The following is a 24,471-nucleotide window of genomic DNA, read 5'->3' as shown; positions in this document are numbered from 1 at the left end:
TCCCATAAATTAAGCCCATTTTCAGGTAGGTTTTATTTTTTATAACTTTGCTTTCCACTTTTTCCACTTGGTCCTGAGTACATCTCAAGTGTCAATGTTGGCAGAGATTTAGAAAAGCGAGGACCAGGTACATACTCCCTTCCAAATAAACAACAGCTCAAGACTTTTTTTTCTGATCCCGTAATCATATCCCACCATTCAGAGGCAAGAGGTACCAAAGACAGACTACTTTGGTTTTTTTCTGTGTTACCGCTTGAAGACCCTGGCCTCCTCAGCCTTGGGCTCTTGCCCTTAAAAAAGGTGGGAAAGTTCGTGTCAGGACCTTCTGATCACCTTGTAATCAGTGCAGAATGTCCTGGGGCAGGGCTGTTGGTGATGGTGATTGGAGAAGGATAACACTCTTTAACAGCCCCTTTGACACTGTCCTCTCGCTTGCTTCCAGCCCCTTCGTTCCTTCTAGACTCCTTTCCGGCTGGCTCCTCCCCTCTACCACAGCTCTGAGGAGACAGGCACTAAAATGTAAAATTATAAAGTGCACATATTATCCGATAGTGTACCAGTATTATCGAGTTTGTGCATGTGGATATTAGTGTGGAGACCAGTGTGTTCCTGTTATCCCAGAAGAGAAAAAGATAAAATTTTCTTCTCCCAAATCGAGAACTTCCCAATTTTGTGAGGGGAGTAGCTCTGATTTTCTAAAGCGGGTAGTTAATTATCTTAGTTTCACTCATCAATTAGCTGATAGCCCTCTGATGTCTCTTGATTGCCCCCTTTGTCAAACAAAACAAAACAAACACACGCAAAGCCAGCATAACAACTCCGGCTTATTCAAATCTTCGGGAAGAATGTGGAGGGCAGGCAATGGGGGTGGGGTGCAAATGGAGTGTGGCGCTGTTGGAATGGGAGGAAAATGATTTGGGTTAAATATGTTGACTGAGTTTGGCAGAAGCCTCTATCTTTAGCCAGTGGGGCTTCCTTAACAAAAAAGTTTAAGATTTAGGATTAGGTGTTAATGTTAGAGTTAGATCAGATTTGAGTATTAGGAAGCCTGAGCTTTGGTTTTAGTTATACTCAAATCCATGCTGCAGGCCGTGTGATTTGCTTTTCACCAAGGGAGTGTGTTGGAGGAGTGCTTGTACCCTTTCCAAGTTCAGAGCTTATTTTCTGCGCTTTTTGAAGTCCAGTTGTTATAAGAGCTGGCAATTGATTTTTCCAAGGTGATACAATATATGGGGTAGCCATGGTCTTCCAAAGCCTGAAATGGAGTAGATACCTCGGAGGCCCTGGAAGTGCCCAAGAGTGATCTGTAGGTTTGAGGAACCACTCTTCCAAAAGAAGAAAAGTTAAAAAAAAAAAAAAAAATCACCACCTGGTGCTGTGTTATAATCAATGGGACATAAAAAAATTGTAAACTCTGTACATTCAAAAATATAAAACAAATATCAAAGCTAAAACGGAAGGTACATGAATATCAGGTGGCTAATTTGCCCCATTTCATTTGTTGATGGACAGTGTTGATTTGCATACAGATCTATTTAGGGAGACCTGAGGACTATTCTAGATTGCATTCCTCTAGTTTATAGACCTCAGGAAAGGGTGGAAACTGCTGTTTATTACTGTTTGCAGCATCAGATTGAGTTCATCATGGGTAGTGAAACAACTAATTGGAGGGTTTTTTTTAAAGAACTAAATATATTGAAAGCTCAAACATGAGTCAATAGACATTACTTAAAACATGTGACATAAATATTTTTATTGACCCACAAAGTCATAACTGAATATTTACATCATCAGCTGTCTTTTGCTAGCACTAATCCACTTTATATGTCCATTTGACTCAGTGAAGACACATTCCCACATTGCAGTTGTCATGTGGAAATTAGAGTAGCTCTGGATCTTTAACGCTTGGGATCATGATGCTTTCAGTGAAACTCAGATCACACTTTGACTTTAAAATCTCCACATTGTAGCTCCTAAAAGGAATGGCAAATAACAGTGAAAAATTAAAAATAAAAGTGTTTTAAAGGCTTAATATAGATAAATATATTACTTTAAGTATATTATCTGTTACAATACTTGTTATTTTATATAACCTCATATCCTGTGACCTCAGAGTCCCATTAACTTGGTTGCTGGCATTCGTCCTATAATAAACTCTAAAACGTTTCTGTATTCCTGGTGGATTGAGCGGTGTAGCAGTCAGAGGACTTTGACCACCCCCCTCTTCCCCAAGATAGGGTTAAAGATTTGGGGGGATGGGGAACTCTGACAATCTTTCTGTTTAAAAATGCACACTGGGACTGTTTAACGGGTTAATCTTTCTAGTATATTTATCTCCCACAAATCGATTTTGTAAAAAATGAGGCTGGCCCGAGGTGTTAAATATGGTTGGCTGGGACCTTCTTTTATTTTTTAATTTTTTTTTTGGAGGAGCCTAGGACCAGGTGGAAAAGATTTGTTACAAATTCCAGGGAAGAACTGTTCCCGTAGTGGTGGTTAAATGGTTGCCAGTGTTCACACTTCAGTGCTTGTAGACCAGAAGACTGGAAACAAAAGGGTTACTTGTTTCCCCACCACCGCCTTTACCCCCGGATCGATTTTTCTTATTTAATCAGGGAGTAAAAAGAGACACAACAGGGGTTAAAAAAAAAAAAAAAAAACTGGAAGAAGGGCAAAGTGGTGGGGGAGGGTTGAAAGCCAGAAGCTGCAGGACAGAAAATCAGTCTTGGGAGTTCGCGCTGCCGAGTCCTTGCAACAAGGAAGGGAAGCCAGCAAAAACCGCTCTCAGTCATTTCCACACAGCCAGCCTCCCCTTTTCTCCTCGCTACGCGCTAGTGGCTCATTTGGCTTCCCTCTGCCACCGAGCGATCACATACATTATTTCCCCCAAGATAACACAATCAAACTTGTATTTACCGACATCCTTTCCTCGCAGCCTGTTTGAGATTTGTTTTAATAAATAAGTGTTTTATGTGAATGATGTAGTCATTGAAACGGGCGCACCATTTTTCCCCCCCTTCCTTACTGCAGGAGGTTCCTCAACCCCAATCTGGTTGGAAAATAAAACGCTTTGTCTCCACAACCACCCCCCACCGCACCCCCACCCGCTCTCAGTGTGTGTTTTATACGTGTGTATATCTCAACCCCCTACAGTAGCCAAGAGAAAGCAGCTAGCCAATGAGAGAGCCGAGTTTCATAAAAGCTGCTCTCTGATTGGCCCGATGCGAAAGGGCAATGGGAACAAAGAAAAGTCCCTTTCAGGTATAGAGGCTGAGAGCTCCTTTTGCTCCACTCCCCCTGTGTGTGTGTTGTGTTTCAGTCCTGATTTCAGTGTTGCAGAACAAGCTTGTGGTGTGTGTGCACCAGGGGGATTTTTCTTTTCTTTTCTTTTTTTTAATTTTAATTTTTGCTTTTATAAAAAATACACAGGACGGTCTGTGACATTTGATGGTCCATCTTCTTTAATAATAAATTTGTTGAAGAGATTATAATTTCCAAAATAAAGCGGCTGCAACCAAACACATTCAATGCAGTTAGAAGGAAAAGGTCAACTCGATCCAATACAGACCGTAAGTACGGTTGCGTGGTGTGTCTCTATAGCACTTAGCGGGGACTTCATGCAGGGGAATGTGCGAGTTTTATGCATTAAAATGAGGAACTAGTTACAGGGTTTGGCTTTTGCATTGAGAACAACAACCCAAGAAGGGTGAATTTTATTCAGTGGAGGGTGAAGCATTTGTAACTTCTTCACACAAATTAAGCTTGACTGGGCACTCGGGGTAACTTAGAGTAAATTACCTTTTGGGCTGTAACCCAAGGAGAATAAAAGTGACACAGTTACATATACTGATCTGCAGTGTCCATTCCCTAGCTCACCTCGCCCCCTCCCTCTCCTATCCTAGCTGGGCAAGACCCTCTTCCAAACCGAGCCAGGAAAATGGGGGCAAGGGCAGAACAAGCCGATTTCTGTCTCTTGCCACATCCTAGTGCCCAATAATTTAATATTAAACAAGGGAATAGTCACCCATTACATGTAATGGTTATAATTACCATTTTCCACCTCCTTAAAAAAGCAAAGCAGCAAAAACACCATTAAGGGGGGGGAAGCCCCACCCAACCCAAACGCACAAATAGAGTAACAATGGTGTGTTTATTACAGGACCTGGCTTGGGAGCTAGCAAAATGTTTTTCTTTGTTTAAGACATGAGGGGGTCCCTAAAACCCAAGTAGCTTGGAGGTGCCCTCCCCCTCTTCTGGGCGTCCCCATCCCTGGCCCCTCGGGAAAGCCGACAAATTGGAGATAAGTTGAGGAAAGGTTTATAAGGTGTTTCTTTAAAACATCTGCTTTGCTCTTGTGCTCATTACATTTCACTCCTTCGAACTTCCAAGAGCCTAGATCTGCGAGAAATGTTTCACATTCATAACTTGTAGCTGCGCCCACTGCTGGGGGGTGGGGGCGCGGGGGGGAGGCGGCGGCGGCGGGGTGGGGGGGGGAGTGTGTGCAGGGGGAGGGGAGAGACCTTCAGCTTTTTTTTAAAGACCAGATCAGTATTTTCTTGATACGCTTGTCACCATTTTTGTTCTCACGACAACCAATTGAGCCCTTGATCCTCACGTGATGTGAAAGGCTTGCACTGTAACAAAATCGCTCCTTTTAGATGGTTGGTTGTTGCTAACTCGCCCATCCCCCTCTCCCAGCCCCGACATTTCCAGCAAAGCGACTCTCCACTTCCAATCCATCAACAATTCATTACTGCTTTTAGCTTCCAAACGCCAGCTAATTAAAAATACTAAGCCAAGCTCCGGGGCCATCTGACTAAACACAGGAGGGGGTGGGCGAGAGAGGAGGAGGAGAGAAAAATAAATAAAAGGGAGACGCACCGTTTGCTGCGACTATCAATGGGAAAAACTGTCCTGAAAAAGGTCGCCTTAAAAAAAAAAATCTTTTTTTTTTTGACTCTAATTATCGAATTACCACATGACTGATTGGCTTGAGCGACAGCGGATTTCCCCCCCCCCCCGGGACTATACTAGGAACTCGGTTCCTTTTTCTTAAAACAACATAAAACAGGAAAACATCACATCCTTTGGGTTTCGAAGACTGAACCAATTTTAAACGCCGTTATTTTCCTCACCCCACCGCCCACCGCCCCCGGCCCCGAGCGAATGCTGTTATAACTGGTTTATCAGCTTACTGAATCATCTGCTCCCCTCCCCCTCCACACCTTTCTTTTTCTCCTTTTGCTGGGCTTCTCATCCTACCCTTTCTTCTTCCCCCCCTCCCCCCTCCCCTCTCCTCCCCCTCCCCCCTCGCCTTCCCCCTCCTTTCCTCTTAAGTTAGTTCAAGAAATCAAATCTGTCAGGACGGGCGGAAAAATGCCACTTCCCGACTAACAGGCGGAATCCAGCCCAGATTTTCAGTCGTTTCTTCTTATTCTTTCTTCCCTTTCACTAATTTATCCCGATGTTAGCACATTCTGTCTTGTTACTAGCGGACGCCTGTAGGTTTGCTACATGGGATCATTACTTACTGATCACGGTGACTCTGAAGTCTGGAACTGAAGGCGGAATGAGAAGTTGGGAAAACTTTTTTCTCTAAGCTCTCTCTCTCTCTTTTTTTTTAAACCTATTATTCTCGATGCTTGTTAAGAGGAAAAAAAACCTTTGGTACTTCTGTTGTGAATGTGAAACATTATCTTCCAGCTGTACAGTGACACATTTTTTTAAGGAGAAAAGGACTCCTGATCCGTTTGCCAAAAGGGGGGTGGGGAGGTGGAATAATGTTATCGAGTGATTATTCTGGCTGAGATGTGTTATTTGGTTTCTTCCTTCTTGATCATTTGGTGTTTAAGTAAAATGAGGCACAGGCTTGTTTGCCGAGTGGAGTGGGAAAGGCATTTTGATTTGCTGGCCTAATTAAAAAATGATAAAGGATTAAAGGTAAGCAATGTCTGTGTGTGTGTGTGTGTGTGTGTATTTATTTATTTTTCTCGACAATCAACTGTTAAAAGGGGCTGATCCCTTTAAAAACCGTTTTAACTGATCTTTGTCAAACACACACTCATTTGCGGTCATTGAGGCCACCTTGGCGCAGACTACTTAAAGTGCATGTCTTAATCAGTTTCCCCGTCCAGTCAGTAGCACCATATTTAACAAATTGAGCAAGTCTGTGACCTGGGAATATGGTAGAATTGTTTATATGTAATTTTTTTTTCCCCTCAAAAGGCAGGTATTCAGCCTTTTATTTAGCACTGTCTTTTTTATAGAAAAATGCTCTTAAAGACATTTGTGTGTGTATTTCAAAAATAAAATGGTATAAACTGTTGGGGAAGAGAGGGTATGTGTTTGGGGGGGTTAGTTATTCGTTGTTTTTCCTGTTCCTTACTGGGAACAAAAAACAGATTGCCCAGACGCTTTGTAAAAAGAAGTAATAAAATTAGAAATAAGGAAAATTTAGAAACATCATTCTGAAACTAGCCTCAGAGAACTTCCAGGGTCTGGTCTTTGAAACTGCACGATCTAGGACATGTTTGGGGATGTTTAAAGCTGTGTTCCTCCCTCTTGTCTGAGTGTTTAGGCTGTGTTTCTGGGGTTGAGATATCACATGTATGAGAAAAAAAAAAATCCTAAACTTTTTTTTTTAACCTTCCTGGACTTGACACAGATCTTTAAGATATCTTAATGCCTTTAAAAAAGTGCTTATCCTTGTGCTGTTGGTAAAGGGAATTTTTTTTTTTTTTTAAAGCTACTGTTTAGATGCTTACTGTCGTGGGTAAGTTTTTTGGGTTTGGTTATTTTCCTTTAAACCCGACTGTGGAGACAATATATGAGCCACCTTGCTGTCCATCCTTCCCTGTACCCCTTACTGACTCCCCAGTATTAATCGTTTTTTATTCTGGTAACACCCAGACAAGAAATATTCGACTTTTCCCCCCCCCCCCTTCACAGGAAAAGGTGGACCTGGACTGAAGGGTGTAAAATCTCTGGACACATTCCTGGGGCAGGAAAAAGAAGAGGAAGATTAGAAGATTTTTTTTTTTTTTTTTTTTTTTACGAGGAAGCCCAGCGGAGCTAAACGAATGTCCCCTCATCTCCAAAGGAAAGTTCATCGGATTTTTATTCTAGAGAGCTCATCTTCAGGATGTCAGTGAACATTTCTACTGCAGGAAAAGGTGTGGATCCAAATACGGTTGATACTTATGACAGTGGTGATGATTGGGAAATCGGGGTTGGAAATTTAATAATTGATTTGGACGCTGATTTGGAGAAGGACAGACAGAAATTTGAGATGAATAATTCCACCACCACCACTAGCAGCTGCAACTCGAAGGATTGTGGAGGTCTGGCCTCCAGTGGGGCCAGTGCTCCGGCCGCCTTAGCTGATGGCCTAAAATTTGCTTCTGTTCAGCCCTCTGCTCCCCAGGGGAATTCACACAAAGAGACCAGCAAATCAAAAGTGAAAAGGAGTAAAACTTCTAAGGATGCTAATAAATCTCTGCCTTCGGCTGCCTTGTATGGGATTCCCGAGATCAGCGGCACTGGCAAGAGGCAGGAAGTCCAAGGGCGCCCTGGAGAGGCCACTGGCATGAATTCAGCGCTGGGTCAAAGTGTGAGCGGCAGCGGCGGCGGCGGCAACCCCAACAGCGGCAGTCCGGGCACGGGGCCCTCCGCTGCCACCGCGGGGGCGGCCTCCTGTGGGAAAAGCAAAGAGGAGAAGCCAGGTAAAAGCCAGAGCAGCCGAGGCGCCAAGCGGGATAAGGATGCGGGGAAATCCAGGAAGGACAAGCACGACCTGCTTCAGGGCCACCAGAATGGCAGTGGCAGCCAGGCCCCTTCCGGGGGGCACCTCTATGGCTTTGGGGCCAAGAGCAATGGAGGTGGCGCGAGCCCCTTCCACTGCGGGGGCACTGGGAGTGGCGGCGTCGCGGCTGCTGGGGAAGTTAGCAAAAGTGCCCCGGATTCAGGGCTCATGGGAAACTCTATGTTGGTAAAGAAGGAAGAGGAGGAGGAGGAGAGCCACAGGCGAATCAAGAAACTGAAAACCGAGAAGGTAGGATCAAGTCGCCTTCCTAGATTTCCCACTTTGCTCTTTGTGTGCATCTGTGTGGGTGTGTGTTGTTTGGGAGCGGGAGGGGGGGGGGTGTGCCTCTGTGTGCCTCACACTTCTTCTTCGTGCTTCCTGGTTCTTTGTGAGGTTTCTGTTGTGTGCATCCTTTCCGTGGAAATTTGGAATGGGGGAGCTGAGCTGATTCGGGTGCACTGCTTTTGGCTCTTGCTTCTCCTGTGGCGGCGGCCAGCGGCCCTGCTCAGTGTTTGGGGTCCCCAGGTGGGAGGGCCTGGGTGTTCCAAGGGGCTCCTGGCCAGTCGGCCGGTGGTGGTGTGCTTTTAATAGCAGACCTGCTCATGTACCCGCTTGACTCATGTCCTGGTTTCTCGCCCAAGGAGAGCTGTCTTAGGTTTTAATATGCCCGCCCTAGTATTTCTGGTAATGTGTCCTTAGGTGCAGGATGCACGTTCCCTCCCTGGAAGAGGTTAGGTCGAGGATTCTCATATATCCTCTTCCCTCAACCTGTTTCTTTTTTTGGGACTTTCTCCAACAAATAGTTCTGTCAAAGGGTATCCTCCTTGGATGGGTTCCTCTTACAGGTCCTGAATTTAAAACCCAGCCTTGGCGTCCTGGGGTCATTGGTTTCTTAACTGTGTGGAAAGACTGGAATGGTTTCGGTGGTTTCTAGGACTCTCTACCCTGGTTCCCTCACCCGGTTCTTAGCTGGAGATTTCAGGATGTTATCACTTGAATTTCTAGCTTGCCTAGGCAATGGAGAGGTTGGTAAGAAAAGTGAGAGAGAATGGGCTGATGGGGATTCTTGAGATGGGGCAACAGCTAGAGGGGATGAGAATCTTGTGTGGCATTTGGGTAATGGGGGATCCTCGATTTAAGCAACGTGAACCCTTCCTGCCATCGCTGTCATTGTCTTAAGGTCTAGTTAGAGACTGCCTTTGAAAAAGTGCACCTTGGGGGCTGTGCCGTTTGGGGCTGGAGGCCTGTGACTTACTGGTCTGGTGACAGTCCTGCGTTGAATAGTGTCCCAGGACAGAAGGGGCTCTGTCCACCGGGCAGTTTGGGAGTGACCTGGGGGTGTGAGTAATGTTTTTATGAAATCAGCCTTTAGGTTAATCCTGCGGGTTGTGCTTCGCAGAAATAAAACTCATATCCTGTGGTTTATGGCATGGTTGTTTGGAAATCTGCTTATTAAATAATTCGATTTTTTTTCCCCCCAATGTCTGACTTGATCAGAACTGTCAGACGGCTTTGGGTGATTATTTCTGTGGCCAGTTATTCACTGCTCTCTCTCCAGATCTTTCCATTTTTGCATTCGTGGGTTCAAGATTTAAGTGGGAGCGCAGGAAGAAAGTTCTGATTTTCTGGTCTTAGGAGTTGTGGAGGGTCCATTAAAGTGCGGATGATGCCGACATCACCAAAAGCCTCCGGACACTTCTTTTATTCATACACCTTGGGTCAGACAGCTTTTTACACTGACGAATTGAAATGCATTTTTAAAAATCCCAGGTTTCGATTCTTGTATTTCCTGGTGTAGTTGCACACAATTTCTGCTAAAAGGCGTTCTGAAATCTTCTTATTACTTAGTACAGTAGGGCATTTACTTTTGTTGCCAATAGTCTTCAAATTGCACTTCTAATCTGCTCTAACTATCTAGATGAATTGCCCTAATCCAGTGCTCACAATGGCTGTGGTTAAGGAGTCAGAAGCATTTGATTGGATTCACTGCTGCCTGGAATGTGGGAGGTACTGCCCTTTTGCATTCCCCTTAGCCTTTTAATCTTCCAGCCAAATGTTCACATTCAACAATTTTGTTTAGCTGGCAATCGGAACATTTCTGTATCTCAAAGGCTGCTGTCATGGCAACTGAGATTAGAGCGTGGTGTTGGTTCTCCAGTTTTTGTGTTCTTTTCACTTTCCAGTCACAGAGGAAACTGGATAAAGAATGGAGGAATTAAATTATTCGTATACGTGCAACTCATCTTCAGTCAGAGCAGTATAAATGTGATAATACGAATTACATAAATGAAGAGCAAACAAGTCGTGATGGGGCCGGGCCGGGGTGGAGGAGGGGAGGAGGGGAGGAGGGGAGGAGGGGAGGAGAGAGCTTAGCGCGTTTAGATGCAGCCCACCGCCCTCCGCCAACCATGGCCACTGGTGTTGGCACAGGGGCCCTTCAGGGATGGCTCCGAGGGGCTTGAATCCTGCAGCGTTGGCCGTTCTCGGTCAAGCAGGGGGGTGCTGGCTCAGGAATGCTGTTCCGTAGGCTCCCCTCCCCACCCTCTCCCCGCTCCTCCCCCTCCGCCCTCCCCCCCACCCCTGGCCTCCTTGCCACCCCAAGATGGCACTCCCTTGCACACATGCCACCCCCGGGAAGTCACTCTCATTCCACTAACGCATGGATGGGAACATGAGACCTCAATTTAGGGACTGCTCCCTAACGAGAGGAGGCTACCTTTTTTAAGGAGGTATAAGCAGGACGCGCTTTACCTGACAAAAGTATTTCCACGCTGAGGCATCTTGTGAGAGAGGTGTTTTTTTTTGACGTTTTGTATAATGTTTTAATTTCTGCCTTGCTTGATATTCTGGGTGGGTGAAGAGTAAGTGTCTCAAAAGTGAAGATGATTAATTTTCAGCAATCAGATGTGGCTCATGAGGGGCCCAAATGTGAAAACCCAAGGAGGTGGGGTGGCTGTGTGTGCGCTTTTCTTCTGGGTTTTTTTTTTTTCTTCCTGGTTGAGAGGTTTCACGGGAGATTCATAAGGCTTGCTGTCACCGGTTAATTTTCACAGCATGCTTAAATGTCTATTTTTGGTCTGTTTATTCTGTTTCTACACTACACAAAGTCATGTAAAACATGATAAATTGGACCTTATGAAACCTAATTAAATCAATGAGTGTTCTACTCCTTTATGTGGAAACCACAAGTATGTTGTAAAAGTCGCCACTCCCTTAATACGTGAACAAAATCAAAACATGCCATAATTCTAAGATGTTTGAGCTGTATTTCTGTAGCCCATTTTGTGGTTAAGCACCAGTGACATGTATGAATAAGGAGATTTGACGGGTTGGCTTTGGGTTGTTAAAACCTGCTTCTCCACCTTCCCCCTCCTTTCTTTTTAAAGCATAATAGCCTGTATGGAGGCTCTCCTTAATATCTTACAGTTTTGACTTATCAGACACAGGCACTTGGGCCGGGCTAAATAGGGTACATGGTTTTATTTGATCGCCGGAAAATTCTCAACGACATAGGAGAATTCTTAAAAACACCTAATACTTAAATAGACATGAAAGGCGCAGGAGGGCTTACAGTTGGGTCTCAGGGTTCTGACTACTCAGTACATATTCAGGAAAGAGAATTACTTCCCTGATATCATATTGCTTTCATTAAGCCAGGCCTTAACAGACTAAAGGTGGTGTCTACAAATGGACCTGTCTATAAGGGATATAATTCATTTTATTTTATTCTCTTGGAGAAGGCTTTTACACTTCACTAGGGAATTCTGCCACATTTTCTAAGTGAGTGTGAGCCGTTTAAGAACATATTTTGATTAATGAGTTTTGTGGACAATATGCCTGCCTCCCCTGCCTCCGCGCTGCCCCCCCCAATCTGGTGTCCCCTACAAATTCTGCTTAGAGAGTGCAGTTTATCTACTGTGAAATAAAAGGGCAGAAAGGTCACTTGCTATAATTAAAGAACAAAGTCCATTGTTGTTGGACAGCAAACTGTTTTGAAAGCTACATAAGGGATTTAGCGGTTAAAAACGTTGGTAACTGAGGCTGGCTCCCAATCAGCGTTGATCCTGCTCCTTACTTTTTAATAAGTTGCCTGGGAGGGTGACAGGGCTTTTTGAGGTGGATGCAGAGGCCATCTTTTCCCTGAGCAAGTTTTCTGTGAGAACCCAAGAACTTGGGAGGATTTGTGTGGCCAGGCATATCACTGAGTCCTGAGCATAGTATTTGAAACGTAGCGGGTGTGCTGGAGAGATGAAAAAAAACAAAAACAAAACACACACACACACACACACACACACGATCAAGATTATGCTAAAAGGAGATGAGTAATGTTTAACAACTTTTAATAACTTTGCAAATAGTCTGGGGAAAAAAAGGGATTGGGGTGCGGAGTCATTGTCCAAATGTCACCAGGTTAAGAATGCTCTTCAAGTGAAATTGCTTGGCTGCAAGATGGTTTTAATTAGTGTTATAAAGACTTATTTTTCCTAAGCAGCGTTTTATAGTTAGTAAATGAAATGTATGCCGAAAGTGCTAAGCAGAAGTCTCCCTAACCACAGAGGTGTTCAATAACCAGATTCAAACAACATGGAAAGTACCATCTGTTCTTCGTTTTCAGCTTGAAAAACAAGGATTGAATGGCTGAGATTTGCTTCAATTTTGACTGTGTCTGTGCGTGTGTATGTTTTTTTAATTTAAAAAAGTTCACCTGGTACTTCATAGAAACTTGAAATTGCAGTAATATGAGCAACACTGTGAAAACACATGTTCCTACATTTATTTTAACCAGTTCCACTTTTCTTTTAAAAGATTTCCAGAAGCCCAGCCATTGAGCACTTTATAATGGTTATTCAGTTCCTGCAGGCAATCACAATGAGGGGTCAGTTCTTCAAAGATCACACTGTTCAGTCGGTACCTGAAGGCTCTCCCAGGCTAACTCTGGTCAGCGTTTATCGGGTAATCTAATTGTACGTGATAGCACGTTGGACTGGTGTTGACTCTCCGTAGCTCTCGCTCTCCTTCAGAGCTGCATCTAGGATGGTTGATAATGAGGAAAATATTCTCTTCACGGTGGTAACTTTTGAGTCCTTGACTTTTTAGACACTAAGCTTGGTTCTGGGTTTAGTGAGAGCCCTGGGTGAAACGGTATCCGGCCTTTGTTTGAGGTCTTTTATAGAAGCTAATGACTGGGCTTGTGCCTCCTGAGATAAATGACAGTATCTCTGAGTGGGCTGACAGGAAACAGACATGTTAATGGTGAAGCTGCGGGGAAGATCTGTTTGGGTTCTGACAAAAGAGTCAAGAAGGGACCCCTGGTTGTGGTCATTAACACATAATGCATTCTTGCTCTTCCTAAGAGGCCCTTGATAATTGGAAAGCTATTTTAGCCACAAGCACTTAAATCATAAATCTACTACTCCTAGTTCCTTTGCATTTTTAAAAGTCGCAAAGTAATGTGTTTTTTGTTAACAAGTGTGTGATCTGGTTTTTTTTTAAATGGTGGCAGTTCTAGGCTGGGCGTCCCAGGGCGTCTGGGAGAGCCGCCCTTGGAACTGGCTTTATCAGATGGGATCTCTCTTTGTCTTTCATCGTGGCTCCGTCCTCCCTCTGTTTTAATGAAGCAAAAAATAAAGTGGGTCCAGGAGCTAAAAAGAAATAGTTTTTATACATGAAGGGGTCTCGTGGGAGAGGGATAAAATCTGTTTTTTATAAGTTGGGTAAAAGATTTTGTTCAGCGATTTGAATGTGATGAAACCTGCCTTTTGAAGTATATGTTTAAAAAGTCATGGGTATAATTGAGTTTCAGTGCATTTTAAACTCTGCTTCTTGAACGGAGATAATTGCCATGTTGAACACACTCTAGAGGTGTAGAAAAGGTGGAAGGATCATGTTATTCTATTCTTTAATATTAAGCGCTGAAAAGTTTTTCATAGTAATTACTGTAGCCCAACATAGTTTTGATTGCCAGCACTCTGAACTTGCCAGTGATCTGAACATCAAGGGTTTTGCTTGAATACTAAACAGTTTATTCCTAAGTTACTTGTAGAGCATTGTTCTAGAACATGGAAGCCAGAAACCAAGGAAATACTGGGCAGTCCCTAGCAATATCACAGTGGAAAGCACCCTTCTTCCCTAGGATTGTTGACCAGTAAATCAGACTCTCTTAATCTGTACAGTTAAGGTTAGAGATAGGGGAAGAGAACAGGTGAAAACTTTGCCTCAGGAATGACATTGGTCGTCATTAGAGGCTAATAATATGGATCACGTTAGTGCCCTGTAACTCTTGTTTCTTAGGTGTGTGGATGATTATTCAGCAGCGAAATTCAGCTGAGTAAATTAGGAGATCAAATTGGCTTTAATCAAGGATTCATGAATGGAGCAGCATCTCATCTAGCCAGTAGAAAGGAGCTCTGAAGAGCTGTAGGAAAGAGGAAAGGTTTTGAAAGGTGGAAAGGGGGCTGGAGAAGGAAGTTTATTAGCAGAGCACCTTCCTAAGGAGGCCGGAAGGGACCTTTTGGTTTTCCGACTAGTGCTGACCAGGTAATCCCATAATGACGGGTTAAAGGCTACATTCCTGGGAGAGGCTGAAACTGCAATTAGTTTTAAGTCTTGGTTTACTGACATGGGGTTAGCACAAGTGACTCCATTTTGGGCCAGTTGTTTTTTGTTTGTTTGTTTGTTTGTTTTTGTTTTTAACAGTTCCCCCCTTTGATCAGACTGAGCTGAACTGAGAGATGTGATCAAACTTTAAGGCATGAGCACCACTCCCCACGAACCCTCTGAAGTTCTCCGAGTTCTTGATCCTTCCAGTGGGATTCACAGGTCATGACCTCAGGCTCACCAGTTTTTAGTTGGTCATTTTCTTCCTTCCTTTTCTGCCGCTTCAGTCTTAGGGAACTCATTTGCTTGGTGGATAGTGGTTGCGAACGTGCCTTTAAAGCTTCTGAGATGACTATGATTATTATAAGTAGGATAATTCCCAATGCCTGGAGTGCATTTGAAGCCATGCTCCCCAACACCCAAACCAATCAAAGTCAAGTAAGTCAGAGAAAGACTCTGCTAAAGGAGTCACTCTGTAAGCTAAGTGGCTTGCTCAGCGATCTTCAGTAACTGAGTTTCAACTTCCCGAGAAACGTTAATCCAGGTGCAGCAGGTGGCGTTGGTTACAGCATAGACACCTCCTTGTTCAGCTAAAAGATAAGCAAGGGCTGTCCTCTTATCAAGAATAACTTTGGCCAGAGAGTCTCGGATGTTTTGGGGGCAGCTTTTGCATTAGCAGTGGGTTCTGTATTATTTTCAAGAGTTAAGGATGGGTTCCTGATCATAGCCTCATGTTTATTCCTAACCCTGGAGATCGAGACCTGCCAAAGGGAGCTAATTTTAATCATGAAAGTGTCCTGGTACAACCACGGAGGCCAATAAAATTTAAAGGTTTCTAGACTATAGAGATGGTTTTATTCTGGTGACTCTTGACTTGTATTCCTTTCTTTGCAGCCACCCTGAGTGCAGAGTTCCCTGGGTTTTGGGGTATTAACCAGAGACATGGAAACGGACCCTTATGGTTAGGGAGTCGGATAAAATGGGGGAGGGGCTGAGTTTGTTGGAGAGAAACTGAGGCAGGAGCATAGTGGCAAGTCCAACAGTTGTTTGGAGGTGGATTTCCCTCCTTTGCAGTGTCCTGGGAGATATGAATGATGGTATTATCTTTTCCGGCCAGTGCCAGAGTAAAGGAAGGAAAGAGAAGAAGAAAATTTTAGGTTTAAAGTATGAAGTCTTGGTCCCACATCTTAGAAAGAAGCAGTGAACCTCAATATTGGCTACTTGTCTTCCTAGTCAATTGGATTTTGAGGTTTCCAGCTGGAGTAGAGGACCTGTCAGGTGGAGACTTCTTCAGCTATGAGATACATTGTGTAACCGAGGTTCAAGTCTCTGAGGTTTGGCTGCCATCCAGGTAGGGAGGGGAACCTCCTATATCCTTCTGAGGATACTGACAGGACCTCTTTGTTCTTAGTGATTCCAAATCAGTAGGGTTGGGAGAAAATTGGAAACACTAGTTGGAGTTGTAGCCAGATATTTTAAGGAACCAGAGGAATTCAGGGCCCAGTCCAGTTACAGGTAAATAACAAAATCTTCAAGGCAATTAATAGGATTAGAATCTAATATAGAGATAAATCTAATATAGAGATAAATGCAAATATATTTTTTTCTCTCTACAGTTATTTCCATTTTGTAACCAAAACAGTCACAGTAAAAGTAATTTGTTTGCTTTAAACTTGGTCTGATTATTTGCATAAGTGCAGCAAGAATAGTGATTGACCAAAAATGCTCTTTTTAAGCCTGCTTTGCTGGAACCTTGTAAGCAAGGTAGCATGCCAGTTTTTCCAAGGGTCTTTATTGGCTCCATAAAGTCAGCCTCAGTTTTTAAAAAACACTCTGGTCCTGAGTCTATGCACATTTCTCTCAATTACAAAGTTCCAGTAAAAGTCTTGGTAATATTACCAGTGTTTCCAGTTGTGTCCTGTTACAAAGAGAATGGATTCTCATTGAGCTTATGTAAATAACTATTTTGGCATAAAAAGGATACTCAAGAGTTTCCAAATTCTGAAGACATCAGAGAAAAAAAGGAAATGTTTCATCTTTGGTATACTACACCAAATTATTGTAAGTCATAAATAGCTTAAGGGAAAAAGTTTCCTCAAATCTGGAAAAATAACATTGAAGAACTAGCAATATTTCACAGAAGAAGTCATAAAAATTATAATCCTCCTCCTCAGTTCATTCAGTCCCATGTTATTAATTTTTGTTCTACTTGAATCCACATTTTCCATTAGTTCTGAAAATTCTTAACTGGTTCACTTTTATGATCTTAAAGTTATCAGAAACCTGTGTTTGCCAGAGTCCTTATTTTGAAGCCTTGAAGAGGACGTACCTTTGCAGGAACACGTTTGCGAAAACATCTGGGTGAAACAATAACTGTCTGAAAGTGAAAAGACTTAAAAAATGTCCATTGTTAAAGATCAGATGAGAGCTCATGATAAGGGAATTGACAAGGAAATTTGGTTATTTCTGTCACACACGTTTTAAAATGATACCTGGAATTATGATGACAATATTATTATACCAGGACATATTGGACTTTAGGAATTTTATACAGTTTCTGGAACACTTATATACCTATACAAATAACAACATAAAGAAGTCTTGGTTTTGGTTGGCGGGGGGAAGGGGAAAAAAAGAAGTGTTAGTATTATTTTTTGACAATGCTTCCCATGTAATTCAGCATAGCACAAGGAGAGAAGACAAATCTTTTCAGATATCGTGGGGACCCTCTGAAAAATCTCAAAGTTAGTTCTGAGTCAAAAAGACTTCATTTAGGATTTAATTTTGGGAAGTTTGTCAAAAATGTCAAAGGTTTTAAAATACTTGGTCAAATAAGATTTTAGATCACTGTGAAACAATGTGGTTAAATATCTCTTTAACCACAGGGGCAGATAAAGAGTTCACAGGTTAGGGGCGCCTGGCTGCCTCAGTCAGTAGATCATGTGACTCTTGATCTCAGGGTCTGGAGTTCAAGCCTCACGTTGGGCATAGAGCTCACTTAAAAAATAAGTAAAATAAAGACTTCACAGGCAAGTACAGAAAGTTCTATAGTTGTACAGTATCTTACAGTCCAGTTATCTAAGAAAACTCAGCAGATGAAAGAAGTATTAAGGTTTAGTTTTATATAAATATACTACTGACATTAGAGCTTATTTGTAAAACCCTTCTAACAAATTTTAATCTTATTCAGCTTGATCATGCATAAAATTCTTTTCCCCCAATTTTTTATTTCACGAACTTTCTTTTTTCCATTCAGATATTGTCATCTGTTTTTCCTTTTTCATCCTGAAATAGCCATCCTCGCTTTAGGACAAAAGCACTTTTCTATCAACAAAATGCATCTCCATTCCTCCTACCTTTTTTTTTTATGATTTTTTTTTTTTATTTGTTTATTTGACAGAGAGACAGAGACAACTAGAGAGGGAACACAGGCAGGGGGAGTGGGAGAGGGAGAAGCAGACTCCCGGCCTGGCAGGAAGCCCGATGCGGAGCTCCATCCCAGGACCCCGGGATCATGACCCGAGCTGAAGGCAGACCAGATGCTTAAGGACTGAGCCACCCAGGCGCCCCCCACCCCCCTTTTTTTAACCACATCCTACTTTCTTTGCATACAGAGATGTTTCCCTTATTGTTTCTAGTAGCTTCAGTTACATACATTAGAATTTTTAGCCCTTAAAAACTTTACCTTCTTGTGAAAATCAAGAAGTAAACAATCATGCACTGTCTGTTACCGTAGCATTCTGTGGCTTGGCAAGTTTATAAATACTTATCAGAATTTCTAGAAATAAATGTTTCCTCACAGTAAATTCATTGTGGCACAAAGCATGTTTACTATTGGAGCCAAATATCTTTAGTTCCTCTCTAAAAGAAGCCCGCAGTGGATAAACCTACATTGACTAATGTGTCCGTGTTTTGTTTTGTTTGGAGATGATCTAGATACTTATTCAGTGGCCTTGACTTAATTTATCATTTAACTTGACTTTGTTTGTTTGTTTCAAGTAGCTAAAAAAGTTTGGAGACAGGTTGCTGAGAAGTTGACAGAGAAACGTTATCTCCTTTGCATCTATTTAAATCATTTGTTCTTAACAATTACATTCAATTACCTATGAAAATTTCATTAGATATTAGACAAAGTCAGTCATCATCCCAAGTCATTTTTCTGGTTCACAGATGTAGTAGAGATAACATGCACTTACTTGATTAGTAAACCCAGGTAGAAGAAAACTTGCACATCTGCATGATATTCAGTGTTGATAAATCTGAAGACATGCTTGTGTTAATTAAGCCAACAACCTCAATCTATTTGTTAGAAAAGATTATTTTAGATCACATGAACTTGAAAAAAGAGTTGGGGTTTTTATATTTTTTGAGAGTTTCAGGAATCCTTCCACAAAGATTTTAGAAGGCTATTCTTTCCCTCTGGGTACAATTTTATTTTAGTTTAGGGGAGAAGGCTTAAAAACATCCTATCAGGCTCTGAATAATAGCATCCAATTTGGCCATCTACTGAAAAAAAAATCCTATAAAATATTTTGTCAGTTTTCACCTGGGACAAACAGTAAATATTTCTGGCAATCTTGAACAACCCCGTGGACACAAGAGGTGTCCCCAAAGAGGGTGCAAAAGATATTTTATTCTCCTCTCTCTACTGGGTGCCAAAGAGATTTGGGGGAGCTGACTCTGATAAGAATTTTCATCTTATCTGGCTTTTGTTAGTTTTTCCAGGATCCCGTCTGTAGGCTTCTAGTCGGGTTTAAAGCATGCACCAGAATTTGGCATGGCTTTTCATTATTTCTAATATTTGTTTCCCCTTGGCTTATAAAGGGAATAACACCGCAGACAACCAGAAAATTCCTGAGCCCATACGGTGTCCTCCAAGAGTAGATAAGAGGTTGTCTGTAAGACAATTTGGCAGATTTGGTTTACTGTCATGTTCCATAGTCTTTTCAAAGTGTTCATCTATTGTCATGACATCATTCTGTTTTCTGCCTTTTTATTAATTCATTAATCTTAGAAGATTATCTACAGAAACTTTTGAGGCTGTCCCCTTGGGTTTAGGACATTTTGAAACTATGGCCCTTAGTTTGGCCTTTCGCCAAGAAGTGAAAGATAGCTGAACAGGATTACCTGGAGCCTTGGTGGTCTTATTTTAAAACTGTTTACTAGTCTTTTCAGACTGAAAAGTGGATTTAAATAAAGGATCAATAGATTGAGTACTCAAAGGGTGGAGGAGAGCAGTGGGAGTTATGTCTGGCTTCAAGTTTTTTTTTTTTTTAAGGTATTATTTATTTGACAGACAGAGACACAGCGAGAGAGGGAACACAAGCAGAGGGGGTGGGAGAGGGAGAAGCAGGCTCTCCGCCGAGCAGGGAGCCCGATGTGGGGCTCGATCCCAGGACCCTGGGATCATGACCTGAGCCGAAGGCAGAAGCTTAACCAACTGAGCCACCCAGGTGCCCCAAGCTTCAAGTTTTTTGTTTTAGGTACCATTTGTACTTTTAATTTTTCATTGACCCTTTGCAATGAATCTTTCAACCTAGCTATTTTGGAATTTTGAGGACTTCAGAGGCTTAAACTAGATAACCCATTCTGTTTGTTTGATTTGGGAACACTTGCTTTTTAAGCCCACTTCTTCAATGATCTTATCTAATTGGAGCATTCCAATAATGGTCATTTTAAGTCCCCTGAGGGTTGTCAGTAGTTTGGTAGGACCCTAGCCACAAATGGAGTTCAACCCCGCATTTGTGTCTGGCCATATTTTGGAGCCCCCAAACCTTATAGTTACCTAGCCAAGTTCTTAGGAACAGAAAACAAGCTCAGTAAGGTTTTGCCATTTTTTTTTTTTTTTAAATTGATCTATAGCTTGTGGGACCATAGTTCTTAGACACCAAATGAGTAGGTATTCCAGAAGGTGGTGCACATAATTCTTTGGGTTTTGAGGGTTTTTTGTCGTTTTTTTTTTTTTTTTTTTGAGAAGTCTTTGGCTGTCTTAGAGCCCAACTGATACCTAAGAGGGATGTGTCACTGGGTTGGAGACCGTGTGGTGTTTTGCATTGTACCTTGTTGCATGGAAATTTTCTTGAGGTTGGCAGGTGACCTAGTGTTGATCTCACCCTGTTCCATCAACTTACCCTAACACGGAAGTCTCTGAGTTAGGTGGTGAGCGCTGTAACAGCTTTGAAGTGCTTGATCCATGCCATCAGTTTTGTGGCTTTTTGTGTTTCTTTTGTGTTTTTGGTCTTTCAAGATTCCCATGAACAATACAGCCTTTACTTTTTTTTTTTTTTAAAGATTTTTTTATTTATTTATCTGAGACAGAGAGAATGAGAGAGACAGAGAGCACATGAGAGGGGGGAGGGTCAGAGGGAGAAGCAGGCTCCCTGCCGAGCAGGGAGCCCGATGCGGGACTCGATCCAGGGACTCCAGGATCATGACCTGAGCCGAAGGCAGTCGCTTAACCAACTGAGCCACCCAGGCGCCCTACAGCCTTGACTTAAAACAAAATTTTATTCACCCAAGGCCTGGCACTGGACCTAGGACAGCTTAAGTCAGGCAAAGTCCAGCTTAAATCGGACCCAGTCCAGTCCTGGGCCCAGTCTGTTTTTTTAAGTTGGACTCAGTCTAGTAACGACAAGCGTTACCCGGCGTGGAATCTGGGAGCACTGGGGAGAGAATTTGGGGAGAGATTCCAGTCAAATGAGGAATTGTGGAAGCTAGTTAGATCAAAAGCTCTATGCCAAGAGAGTGGACCTCAGAACCGAGAGGAACTCATTCACAGCCCTCCCCTTGGAAATGGTGAGAAATACAACTCAAAAGTTTTCTCGGATACCACGCCTGCCTTTCTCCTTCCTCGTCCCCAGTGCCCTTGGAAGTCTCCTTCCGATGCTGCTACTGCCACCGAATCTGTGAAACAGCAAAACGCAACAGAGTAACTTTCGAAATCAAATTGGCTTTATTGAAGGATTTGTGAATCGGGCAGCATCCTGTCTAGAAAATGGAAAGGAGCTCTGGAGAGCCATAGAAAAGGAAAGGTTTTTAAAGGCAGAAAGGTTGCAGGAGAAGGAAGTTTATTATTAACACAGGGCCTGGTTTCAGGCGGGGTTGCCTTCCTGTGGGGGGACAGAAGGGGTCTCCTAGACAGATTTTCTCACTTGGCGCCGATCAGGTAATCCCAGATCACCTAGTTAAAGATTACATTCCTGGAAGAGGCTAAAACTGCAGTTGGATGATGCGGTTAAGTGTTTTTTTGCTGATGTGGGGCTTGGCGTAAGTGACTCCATTTTGGGTCTGTTGTCTCTTTTTTAACAGTATGTTATAATTGCATAAGTAGATGTTGGATTGGGAGTAGACTGGAAGTATCTCATTGGTATGGGCTTTATTTCTTTTAAAATAAGTGTCATCATTGATTTTATGTTCCACTCAGCTGCAGGATAAATGGGGCACCCAGTGCCCAGGCCCCTCCCATGCTCAGTTCTCTGTCTGCACTGAAGTTCCACCAGGTGCCTTCTTGCTGTCTGTTGTAAGTTCTTTTTAATTTAAACTAAAGGTTTTTGGCAATCGGAACAAAGGTTTTGCAACTGAACGGAAGGCTGTTAAACTGTTCATAGTCTTGTTGGCCAGCAGTTGGGCTGTTTGTAATGTTTTTTTTTTGAGAACTCAAAGGATCTTCAAGAGGGTAAGGTTGGCACATTACTGCTCTTGCTGAATTCTGCGTATGTGCTAAATTTTGGTTAGAGATACCTTTGGTCGTGAATTAAAGGAGGTGATGGGTTTCGCCTGAAGAACTGAAGTGATCACAAAGCAAATACGTTTTGATAGGTCAGTGGGCCTTGAAGTACCTGGATCGCATTTGGTATTCAGAAGGCTTTCCCTTCACAGTGAAGCTAAATGAAGATTTAAAAATTCGTATTATAGCTGTAAGAGAGAACTCAAAGGGAAGGGTGTTTTGGTTAGAACAAATGAGTTTGAAGTGAATAAATACGACTGCTAATTTTTCAAAGCTGCTCTCCTTTTCATCCCTACACCCTCCTTCTCAGTTTGATTATTCTTCACTGTGACTATTCTAGCTCAACCACTGAGCTTTTTTGCCTCCTGGGAATCCTCATTGTCAGCTAGCACTGTTAAGAAAAATGTGCCTACAAGGGCATGTAGGCCTATTCCAATAATGCCATATGAATGCAGCTTTTACAGTTTCAAAATGTATTGATTATATTTTGTGTTGTATATAATGATTTTAGAAAGCAGATATTTAGGTTGTGGAATTGGCTTATTATGTTAACCAGAGAGCAGATGGCATGGTGCCACAGACGTATAATTTTACTTAAAGGGACTTTTAAGGTTTTGATGTGTTTTCTTTTCCTCTTATTTCCCTGATGGCTTCTTTTTATTGAACGGTAACTTAAGGAGACCTGGTAGCAATTTTACTGCCTTCCCCTGACAGTTTGAAATAATAGCATGGTCTTTGGTTGCACTGATCTTCCACCAGTCAACTTGATTCTGGTTTTTGTCATGTGGCAGTGAATTAAAAAAAAAGTGTTTGTAGTATGTTTTAAGAAATGGACTCTTTTATATGCTTCAATTAGCAACAGACGACAAAGTTCCAATTGCTCACACTTTCATAAACTTCTAGAAGTCACAGTCGTCCTTTTGATTAAAGAAAACTGGTTTGGTTTCTTAGGAAAAGCACATCTGGCCCTCTGGTTCCTTTAGGTACACCTTTTTGTCATTCTTTCGCCTTTAGTCACTGAAGGTTCAAAGGTCGTGTGTGAGTTTTTCCTAGTTAGGTTAGCAAGCTTTCCCCTTTCTGGAGTGCTGTACTTTTTTTTTGTTGCTACACCCACTGCATGTTGGAATTCACTTGGCCTAAAAATACCATTTATTTCTCTGCCTAGATTTTACAGTTTGACCCATTCTTCTCTTAGAACATCATCAGGATGAGTTGGAAAGCATCTCCTCACTTTTGTTTTGCAAAGTGTGCGAAGCCAGACCAGATGACTTTTGGATTTCCTGTCACCTCCTTGGCTGATTTTTATGGATGGCTCATGTTAAAAGCAACAGTAATGTTTGAATTGGAAGGCTTGAAGCTTTGGGTTTTCATTCTTCATGGAGAACTGTTTATTTGTGTGTGGTTCACCACAGTACATGGATAATGCTATCAAATCTGTGCTTTATTATAGGCTTAAGACTAGTACAGCAGCCCTTCAGTTCTGTTTTCTGTGTTTTCGTTCCTTGCCAATTCTTTTGTGATGGAAATGAAGTTAGAACTGAATCTCTGCAACCAAGGGGAAAATAGGCACAACAAACAGAAACTGTCCCGTGAGCCAGTTTAGAAGCAAGCAGCGCTGATGGAAGAATATATGTTCAATTTTTTTTTTTTTTTAAGTATAGAAAAGTACTTCAGTTTCACTTTTCCGTGGAGATCTCTGGCCAGTGAGCCCAGCACTTTGACAAACGAAGGGCTTTCCCCCCTTTATGCTGTTTCCCATCTTCAGTAACTGATTGGAAAGCGATTCACATTCCCAAAACTTCACACTGCTTTGAAGGTGGAATCCGAGTTAAGTAATATTGTTTTCTTCTGCTCCCCAAAGGGAACAACCTGATTTAAAAAACAGCAATCGAGCCTTTCCGCATCAAACTCCATTTGGCCACTTGTCTCCATTTACATTCCTTGCCCAAATCCTTCACCAGCCTTTCCATGATGCCGCAGCAGATGCCAGACACTGAAGGAGAAAGCGAGCAGCTGTTTCCATTACTCCATTGCTGGATTATCCTCCACAATCTGCTTGCTTTCTTCCCCCCTCCCGTCCCCCCCCCCCCGACTTTAAAGAAAAAAAAAAGAAAGAAAGAAAGAAACCTTCTCGCCCGCCGACTTTTTGCGTGCTCCAGTTTATCAGGCTGCAGGTTTTCTCTCTTATCGGGACCACTGGTTTGCTCGAAAAGGCCGGTTTATTGTTCATGCCTGCAGCAGATGGGAGCGCCCGGGCCCGGGGGCGTGGCCGCGCGCGCCGGTGTGTGTGTGTGTGTGTGTGTGTGTGTGTGTGTGTGTGTGTGTGTGTGTGTGTGTGTGTGTGTGT

The 24,471-nt window shown here is 42.6% G+C and overlaps 1 protein-coding gene across 1 annotated transcript in view; it reads left to right on the top strand.

Annotated features, from left to right (window-relative positions):
* Positions 1-7,081: 7,081 nt before the first annotated feature.
* Positions 7,082-24,471, top strand: part of ZNF608 (zinc finger protein 608) — a 106,241-nt gene continuing 88,851 nt past the window's right edge. The window contains exon 1 of the mRNA XM_021701910.1: positions 7,082-8,050. Within this exon, the coding sequence (XP_021557585.1) occupies positions 7,142-8,050 (909 nt within the window). The 5' untranslated portion in view covers positions 7,082-7,141. The remainder of the gene's footprint in view (positions 8,051-24,471) is intronic.

Source organism: Neomonachus schauinslandi, chromosome 7 (genome assembly GCF_002201575.2).
Source record: "Neomonachus schauinslandi chromosome 7, ASM220157v2, whole genome shotgun sequence".
Classification (NCBI taxonomy): Eukaryota; Metazoa; Chordata; class Mammalia; order Carnivora; family Phocidae; genus Neomonachus; species Neomonachus schauinslandi.
Note: the sequence above shows the minus strand (reverse complement) of the source record. Positions and strands in the feature narration are given on the sequence as shown.